Source organism: Brachionichthys hirsutus, chromosome 1 (genome assembly GCF_040956055.1).
Source record: "Brachionichthys hirsutus isolate HB-005 chromosome 1, CSIRO-AGI_Bhir_v1, whole genome shotgun sequence".
Classification (NCBI taxonomy): Eukaryota; Metazoa; Chordata; class Actinopteri; order Lophiiformes; family Brachionichthyidae; genus Brachionichthys; species Brachionichthys hirsutus.
The window spans coordinates 8,404,964-8,414,624 of NC_090897.1; the positions used below are offsets into that span (position 1 = coordinate 8,404,964).

Sequence of the window (9,661 nt, forward strand, 5' to 3'; positions counted from 1 at the left end):
TGGCAGATTGGAAAGATGAAACGATAGAGTTAATCATATCTGATTGCACCTGAAATGTTCTAATAATCTCTTAATTCTCTCTCACTCATAACGCATAATTACGGAGTTTAAAAAAAAATACTTATTTATGAGAACATAAGACATCTTATGTATGAGTCAATCTTAAAAATAATTTCAGATGACAATATAAAGTTATATAAACCATCACAATGTCATTTCTCTGAAGATAAACAGCCAGATAAGACGGGCCTGTTTTCTAATCTAGAAAGTGTCTCATTTAGCCTTTTCCACTGACCCCCCCCCCCCCCCCCGGGGCCTGTGAACAACTCGCATGCTTCTTATTCTAGTCGGACATCTTGTTATCGATGTGGAAAAAGAGTCAGTTTCTAAATCATCTGCCAAAGCACCCTAAGAGTCAGCCAACCGCACGACATGCTGGACAGCATTCAGTGTTTCAGACAGGAACACGCCCACTATTGATCGTTTTAGAAATACCTCCGTTTAAACTTTAAATGATAGGGAGAAGATTTTCATTCATTATTTCCTTTCGCTTTTTCTACTACTACTTTCGGCTTGTCCCGTGAGGGGTCGCCAAAGCAAATCAATGTTCTCCACTTCACCCTGTCCTTTGCATCGTCCTCCCCAACAACATGCAGCTATACTCTCATTTCTTTTGCTTTTGCTGCACATGCAAATGACCCACCGAGGATGAGACACCATATAATCAAATAGTTTAACCTTTAATATTTGCAGTGCAAATAAAGAAGAAGACAAAATTGTATTATCCTTAAATTTCACTAGATATTCTGAGTTGAGCATGGAAGACAAGCACAATCAAAACTGCACCATACAAAGTGTTAGTTGTGTTAGCTTTTGAAAATGACATGCATATTGCCAAGAACAAACTCAAGCCTACAACTATAAAGGAAAACATATTTTTGCCATCAAGACTGCATGAACCTTCTCTGTTTATGTCCTTTTATCACAAGAGGAGACGTGCACGAGTAGAAAATGCAGAGATTTACAGTGTCGGTCAATTCAAAATTGACATTGAACATAAATTAGTACAAATGAAATAACTTAACCCACATTGTGATGAATCAAGTCCCTTTTGCACAAGTTTTCATAAATGAATTAGAAAAATTAAACACTGAAGGGCTTCAGCTAATTTAAATGAATGGCCAAAATAGACAAACCCAGAACAATCAGAGAAAAGTTGTCTTAACCAAAAAACAGCATCGTGTATCCACAGACCTCCGGATTAATACGGGCCTTTAAAATCATGAACATAATTCACCTGTTTTACTAAACCACTGAAAATACCTTAAAAATGTATTTCATTAGTAAATTGCAAGACATCTCAGGTACTATAAAGACGATTAATCGCAATTATCATTTCGATCTAATGTCACCATTCAATGAAAATGAGTTATGAAGGTGCCAATGAGGCTCGATCAAACAATGAATGAAGCTGATGTAGAGAAACATCTGGGTCTGTGACGCATGACGTTGGCGTGACGCTTCATTCTAAATCTTTCGTTGTTTGGAGTGTGCTGTGCAGAAATGTTCACACGTTTACCTGAAATCGCTGTACGGATGAATGATCCAAAAGCCCGCGGATTTAACGCGCAGCTGTTCCCGTTCCACCGCCTTCTCACTCCCGAACATTCTCAGGGAGAACTTGTTGACCCCTGGTTGGAGCATCGCGCCCAGCTGTCTGTGTATGAACCCAGTTTGATATAATCTCTCTTCGTCCGGTAGAATTTGATCGATGCCGGCATCTAACTTTACGAACCCCGGCTGTCGCTCTGGGGAATCTCTTTGGACGCCGCCGCTGGCCCCTTGCGCGCCTTGATCCGGCGGCCCATCGCCGGTGCCTCCGGGGGGGCTCTCCTCGCCCGGGGTGACGTCCCCCCCAGCGATGAGGCGCCGCTCCTCCGCCAAGTCAGAGTCGTGCATGTGCCGACTCGTGATTGACGAGAGGCTTCCCCGAAATCTCCGACAGTCTCCATTGGAGCTGCTCTTCACCTGTTTCCCGATGACCGTCTCCATGATCGCGGACTCCCCACTTTTGCAGCTCCCCCCCCCAGAGGTCGGCGACGGTGACGGCAGAGGCTTCATCCGGATGCTCTTCATCCGCGTGTCCTTGTCTGCGTCTTCACCTTCGCCCATCATCGATGCTTTCTGCCCAATGTGCTGAGGCAAACTGTAGAGCCTTTTACGCATGGAGGAGTGCATCCTGTCCATTATGACATTGAGGCACAGCGGAGACAAATCGAACCAATCCAGCCGCGCGCTCCCGATCTGTTTGTGAGAGCGATCAGTCTGGAGCTAATCCGAATCCATGGAAGCCCGCGACGCATGGCACGGTCCACCGTAGCTCTGCTGGAACATAGTGACGCTATACCTGGCAGTTTGCATATGTGTGTCTCCAAGCGCAGCCTGGGAGGTCAGCTTGGCCACTGCGTCCACGCTGCACATCTCTGTGCGCAAAAGTGGGGGAAAAAAAAAACTGCTTGAAAGTCACCTCAGCGTGACACGAGAGGGACGTGCGCTGACGGACCGTGATGAAGAAGAGGAGGGAGAGGTCAAGCACGACGAAGGATGCGCTTTCAAACTGATGTCTTGCCATGCAGCCACGAAACAACGCGACACAATCACGCAAAATAGAGTCGCGCGTTCCAGGGACGCGGCTGACATCACTGTTCCACAGTCATGGTGCGTTTTGGTGAACTGTGAATATTCATGATGCTGATATATTGGGTTGCCATAGGAGCGAGAGCTGCAAGTCAGCTCAGCCCATCGTGTTTAAAGGGGACTGCTCGTTCTCGTTCCATTCTTAAAACGCTGCTTGCTCCGCGCTCTCGCGTTGGGGCTACAGGTCGGTCAGTGCAAACCCATTGTTCAGTTCTGTGGAGCTTCCCTCGGGAGAACCAGCCAGTCTATTCACCATCCTGATGATCGTCTGATCCACTGCGTAATCTGCGCACACAAATACAGTAAAAACTGGAATTCGTGTTTTAACAGCCGCTACCTCAGCTCATTGTTTGCATGCGGCTATAAAAACATATGCGTATTGTAAATGTTAATTATTCTCGTTATTATATACTGTATATGCATGCAATTCTAATGCAATTAGAGCGCAGTGAGAACAACACAAAGTATTAATAACTATTTAACTATTTAAAGTTAATTTGTCAAAATTCTGGTGTGACATAATGCAATAAGTTTATCGATTATTCTGTGTACTGATTATTTAAAGACATTTCATTTTCAAAGTCCATGAAATGCAAGAGAAACATAATAAATCGCTTAAGAACAGCAGCTCTGGAAAACTAAACAACAAATCAGCCAGGTTTTGCGTAAAACAACATGAATGAGTGAAACAGTAAACCAATTATCACTAGACTAAAACAATACTTAACTACCAGAACTACAATATGTCACCTGTAAAGTCACTGTACAATTATAGGTTCATATACTGCGGGAGAGTTTGAATACTTAAGGCATAAATAATTGTACTGATTTTTATTATAATTCTGATTTCAAGGCAAGCTGCAGGGAAAAAGCAGAAACCAGAACACAAATAATAAGACGCAGATCTTACTACTATGAGGACTAATGACTTTTACAACCTCTTGCAATGGAACATATATAAATATATATCACATGTCATTTCTCCATCAGTCATTATACTTACGCTTCTGAAATAGTCTTTAACAGCACATTGTTTTGAGACTTTTTGTCGCGCGCCAGGCGGACTGATCTGAGCGGCGGAGCGGAGTCACTGACGACGGACTGTCTGCGTAAAGTGTCAATAAACACCCACTGGAAATGATGGACGCCTATCAAGCGTGGAGGCTAAAGCGGTACGGGCGTTTAGGCCCAAGCTCTGGAGGGACAGAGGGGAGTCCTTGGAAGGTAACTTACATTTAGTTTAGTTAGTTTAAATCCTCGCGCTGTGCCAGCTAGCTAAAAAAGGAGCTACTTTTCCTAGTAAACTAGCATCGCAGAGGCAGAGTCTTACGTCGGCTGCGTTGTGTCATCATTAGCCTTTTCAGGTAAAAAACAAACACCTTCAATAACTGCAAAAAATATAATTTATATGATGAAGCTTATGTAAAATAGTTTAGACATGTATTTACGTCCACATGAAATGGAGATTATATCTGAGCAATGGTTACTATGATGAAGCTTATGTAAAATAGTGTAAAAATGTATTTGCGTCCATATTAAATGGAGATTATATCTCAGCAATGGTTAATATGACTTTGCTGCTATTTAAATGTATGCTAGACTTATTTAAGCAGTAGAGTCCTAAAATGTTTTTCATTAGGCGTATTTTTTTATCAGGGCTCTAAGCAGAATCTCCAAGATGCATTATAATGCTGACAATATACACGAAAAGGAGAAAAAAGGGCAATAAACATTGCTATGGCATGCTTTCATTTGGAAAACTGATAAAGAAGACAGAGCTTTTATGTTGGAGAGGATATTTGCTGTAAATATCTGTAAAAATACCTGCAGCAAAAAATGTAAACACAATGTGTTTCTGTAGGTCGTATATAAAACCAGAAAGAAAAGGAATTCCAATCCTTTATAATATCGGTGTGTAATGTTTGGTAATGGAGCTAATCTCTGAAGGGAGTTTGAGAAAACTGATTTAAGTTTGGTATAAAAAAAAAAGACTATAATTTAAATGTTGTAATAATTGTAGCTTATAATAAAGTAGTGGTTAAGATGTAGATCTGAGTTGGTCTTTGAAGAACTGTGTGTTCCTAATGCCCGACACGTTCCCATACATGATTGGGTTTCATAGGTCTGTATTATATCAGAACCTTTTAATTATAGCAGGAGAGACAGAGTTGTCTCGAATAGAGTAATTATCACATTAAAGATTATGTTAAAAAAAAAAAGAGCAATGGGAAATTTCAAACTTGTGTCTCAATGTTTTGATCAAAAGACACCAGCTGGTCTGGAAAACTGAGTACCGGTAGTTTTCCTAAGACATCACTCTGGCAAGATATGTTAAAGAGTAATCATTCATCCTCAGATTCTCAATCTGTTGCCTTGAGTTTAAATAAATCAGACTCAGCATAATTCAGGCTAATGAGATTATGGGTGCCATTCTGTGGGACAACGTTTCAAATGGACACCTGTTTAAACCAAAGTCCCTCTAACTTGATGAGGAAACATGTTCTACTCACTAACGCTCCCCTTTCTTCACCAGGTTTTTGAGGCAGATGCCGATAAACCGGAAATCGTCATCAGGCTTGAGGCGTGCGGATACTTGCTGGTGCTGCAAGGGCAGGAATGCTTGGTAAGCTCAACCGTTCTGTGGTTCACTCCCTCTTGATTTCTTTTTTTTTTTTTTGACATTGCCTGTCCAAATGACTGCCAGTGGAAACACTGGGCTTACTGCATTCACTCTCGTGTCTGGTCTGCTGTTCGGTCTTGTATTTTGAACTCAACGAATGTTTGGAGATTTACAGTAATTATGAAGTACGCAACAGACCGAACATCGTTCCTGGTGAAAACGAAATATCCCATTAAAGAGAGAAGCAGTCTTAATCTCGTATTTCCTCACAGATCTCACAGCGGTATTGTGACGAGTGTGTTATTAGCTTTTTCCTGCTGCTCCTCATTGGCTGTGATTTTAGGCTCAGCCGCTGCAGCACACACTGAAATGATATCTTGACATACGTGAATATCAAAGGTCTGAAAAAAACAAGTGACATTTAATTTGGGCACCCACAAAGGTGGCCAGGTCGTCGTTCTCAATCGGCTTTACCTGGATAAATAGAGGTCAAATGAAAAGAAAGAGACAGGAAGCAGCGTAAAATAAAAACAGAGAAGGGGAGTAAATGATATGTCCGTCACCAAAGTTGATGACAGTAATTCACTTTTACTTCAAGTCGTCACAATATTTTTTACAATACTTAATTCTTGCCGATTATATTTATGTTTTTATGCAATTTTGCAAGTCTGAGTTAAAGCTTCTATTTGATCATTCGGGTAATTATTCATGAGGGAAGTTATTCTGGTTATTTTGGTCCTTAGAGAAAGAATTTAACTTCCTGCCAAACAGAGAACTAAGATTTTATTCATAACAACTTTATGCATAAAACACTTTAAATTGATGCTAAGCCAAGATACGTCTGGGCTGATTCCTATCGAACAAAAATGATCAAAGCTGATGTTACTTATTTAACAGAGACCCCTGCAGACAGTTTCAGGTAGCTTTTCCCCCATTAGTGTGATACAACTCTCATAATATAAAGCTTTCTTTGGTATATTCACTTTATCTCATATTTGTTTTAGGACTGCTGGAAAATTATTTTCTTTTCTTTTTTGTTTTAAAAAAGAACACTTTGATTTTTTTTTTTTTAAATATGCCTCATTCTTTATGCTAATCATTACCGGTAGTTAAACATGTTCTACAGATAAATCCGTTTCCTGTCGTGGCGATTGAAGATTTGTGTTATTCTCTTATCTTTTCTTAGGACAGAATCCCTTTGCTGTTGGCCTCTGATATTCTCAAAGTGTTCCAGAAATCAGATAACCTGATGTTTCGATTAACTGCGAAGGTGAGCCAAGAAATTAAATACCTATCTGTCTGACTACACTGAAGCAACATAGGAGCTTTGGTGCAGTTGAATTGCCACAGAGTGAATGCGTTCACAGGGGGAAGGCCGCATGATGAGGATGCAGTTCTATGGAAGCAGCAAGGCAGAGGCTATAAAGATGTGTTCAGACGCTGTGGAAACATTGATGCAGTACATTCCTGTCACCACTCAGGCCGACACTCTGCCACGCCCTGTTCGGCCCCCTGCTGAGGGCTCTGCACCAGTGATACAGGTTGGACCCTTAAGGTTTAGTATATATTTGCATTAGAAATGCATTTCCTGAACAGAAGCTGCAGCACATAGCTGAGCGTCTGCTTTCTGACTGTTCAGTGTCATTTTGTGTCTGTTTCTTTTATCTCTCACTGATTTTGGCTCGGCACGAATTAGGCGCTCACCTCTTGCGTCACTATAGTCTGCATAATATTTTATAAATGTAAAGTCTAAAAGCATTATGTAACTTTCTTTAGTCCACGAGGCACATTGCTGCGCTGTAAGACTCCCACTAGATGGTGCTGTTTACAATAACGTCTTATTCTCAGAGGTGACACGAGATCAGATATATATAGCACAGGAGCCTTTAGCCAATGACAGCACAGTATGCAGTGTAGAACACAGCAACCTCTCACACACACACACTAATGTAGACACACAATATAGCTAATTCATACATGCATGCATCCATTAAAGGAACATTCCTTTGAAGCCATTGAAGAAACGATTCACCAATGGGAGTTGGGCGTCTCTCTGACTTCCTGTTTTCTCTCATTATCAATGGCATTTGATTAATTTCTGTAGGAATGTAGCTTGGCCAAAGAATACTTGATTAGATTTTTGAGTATGGACGTGGATTCCAGATCACATTTTCCCCATGGCCTTACCTTGCTGTGTAAAAAAAAAAAGACTCACATTTGGTTCACCTCTATTTGAGTAATCTTGCTAAAGGTCAGACCAAACAGTGCCAAAAAAAAAGAATAATCCAATAATCTTGACGAATTGAGGACAGTTTGGAGACGTGACTGTCCTGTGCTCATTGTGTCTCCTTTCAGTGACCTTTTATTTCATTGAAAAACACTCAAGCAAATTGTTAACTGGGAACGGGTTTGTCGTGACACACATGAGCACTGAGAGGAACGTGCGCTGCTTTGGGTTTCAATGTGACCTTTAGGATATCGGCACACTGAAGGAGGTCAGTTGTGATAAAAGGGCTTTGAGGGGATATCATTCTATTAGTAATGAAGCCCGTGATTGGCTTCTGACCCCCGATGTTTACTGCTGTGATCTTCAAATCTTTTGTGCATAACCCTGTTTCAGCAGACTCCGCAGGAAGAGGCTATGGCAGTTGAGCCTGAAGCTGTCCAAGCATCGGTGACATTCAAGCGTCTAACCCAGGTATTGATCCACAAAAGTGCAAGCGATCAGCAGCTAAACAATTAGCATCAATAGTGAAACATAATCGTAATTTTCTTTTAGATTTAACAGCTGAAGAATACCCCGAAGTCACACTACATCTTTAATTCTTTTTAAAATCCCTATTTTTTAAAAGCTGCATTTATTGTCTGTTCCATAGCACTTCTTAGGAGAGGCTGCCGTGACTTTCCCTGAAGCATATTGCTACGGTTCTTCAGCACAGTGCAACTTGGAGCATGTCCTACGTGCTTCTCTGCTCGATCCTACCTTTCCTGCTTTCGTGGAGAAGGTGGAGGAGGAGCTGAGGAAACTCGTTGAAGAGTGACGAATTTCATCAACCGAAGGCAGGACGTTCAATTCAGTGCAACATGTTTCTTCTTCTACCGTTTACAGAGGGAGTTCCTGGTGGTTATGTGTCTGTTCGCTGCTTTACAGATGTTGTTTGTTATGACGTGTGGTCCAATGGGGATGTTTTGAATTGTAATGAATTCAAGTAATTAAAGGAAGAACTTCCAAAAACATCTGGATTTATCTTTTTATTCAGAAAAAAAATATTGGTCTCATTTATTTGTTTGATTGTGGCTATACACTCTGGTCCCTCCGTTCCTACCTCAATGCAGGTCCATTCCCACCGCAACAGACATGGATACATAGTATTGAAACAGGAGTCATGCAGCTACAGCAGTGAATTTTGCTATGCCAGCTTCCAAGTGATCCCACAATATTAAAGCTTCACTGAGTTAAACAAACTGCCCTCCATATATCTATTTAAGAATACATATTGCATAGGATTATAGCCATGCTATACAGTTAAGAGAGAAAATGAAAAAATACAAATCATTCAATTAAACTTGGGCAATATAAAAAGAAATATTTGTTTTACAGATTTCCTATCATTTGAACATTCGTACTTCAACATATACAAGACATCTAACTTACTCTGGAAAGAAAATAGAAATAATACACATATCATTTTTGTTTAAATAGATAAACGTACAGTATTCATTTTCTGTAATCACTCTCAATTAAATGTAATACTGCCAGTCGATGAAGCCCTTGCTTCATAATAAAATCTGGGTTAAAAGTCGATTTACTGTCACAAAATATAGTTAAATGACCATGATATGCTGTACAAATTTTGAAGAATAAAACTAACTATAACGATGACTCCATAAAAAAACGGAATAATTTAAGATACAAAAAAAAGCCACACGAGGGATAACAACAGAAAATGTCTATTCTGAGTATCCTATTGCGTAATTATTTTTGCATGCATTGTACATGATATGTAATACAAAAGGGATCGCCTCATTTGAGGATATGATTAAATCAATAAATGAAACACCAACAGCACATTGAAAATGTGTACACCTTTGTGGTGGTTTTACTCATCGTCCTGAAATGTCCACGTTCAGCCTGAATAAGGCCTGCTTAAGACAGCCATTCCTTTACGTTCCAGTGTTATGCTGATATTATTTCTCAAACGATGAGACAAGATATGCTTTTTAAAAACACTGCCCAGCTCTATCCAACTCTGACAACGTCACGTAGTCCCCGCCCCCCAAAATAATGCAGTTTCGCCATCTCATCTGCGAAGAGAAAATCAAGAGAAAGTGTGACTTGGATAA

At 40.5% G+C, this 9,661-nt stretch overlaps 2 protein-coding genes across 2 annotated transcripts in view; one reads left to right on the forward strand and one right to left on the reverse strand.

Annotated features, from left to right (window-relative positions):
* LOC137905509 (potassium/sodium hyperpolarization-activated cyclic nucleotide-gated channel 3-like) overlaps nt 1-2,421 on the reverse strand; it is a 39,730-nt gene extending 37,309 nt beyond the window's left edge. Inside the window, exons 1-2 of the mRNA XM_068749790.1 lie at nt 2,408-2,421; nt 1,580-2,239 (exon numbers count right to left, since the gene is read on the reverse strand). Of these exons, the coding sequence (XP_068605891.1) occupies nt 1,580-2,239; nt 2,408-2,421 (674 nt within the window). The remainder of the gene's footprint in view (nt 1-1,579; nt 2,240-2,407) is intronic.
* A 1,416-nt stretch (nt 2,422-3,837) lies between these two features.
* rec114 (REC114 meiotic recombination protein) lies at nt 3,838-8,358 on the forward strand. Its single transcript, XM_068742413.1, has 6 exons — nt 3,838-3,921; nt 5,231-5,320; nt 6,504-6,587; nt 6,685-6,858; nt 7,938-8,015; nt 8,194-8,358. Exons 1-6 carry the CDS (start codon nt 3,838-3,840, stop codon nt 8,356-8,358), a joined length of 675 nt encoding a protein of 224 aa, XP_068598514.1.
* The last annotated feature ends 1,303 nt before the right edge of the window (nt 8,359-9,661 follow it).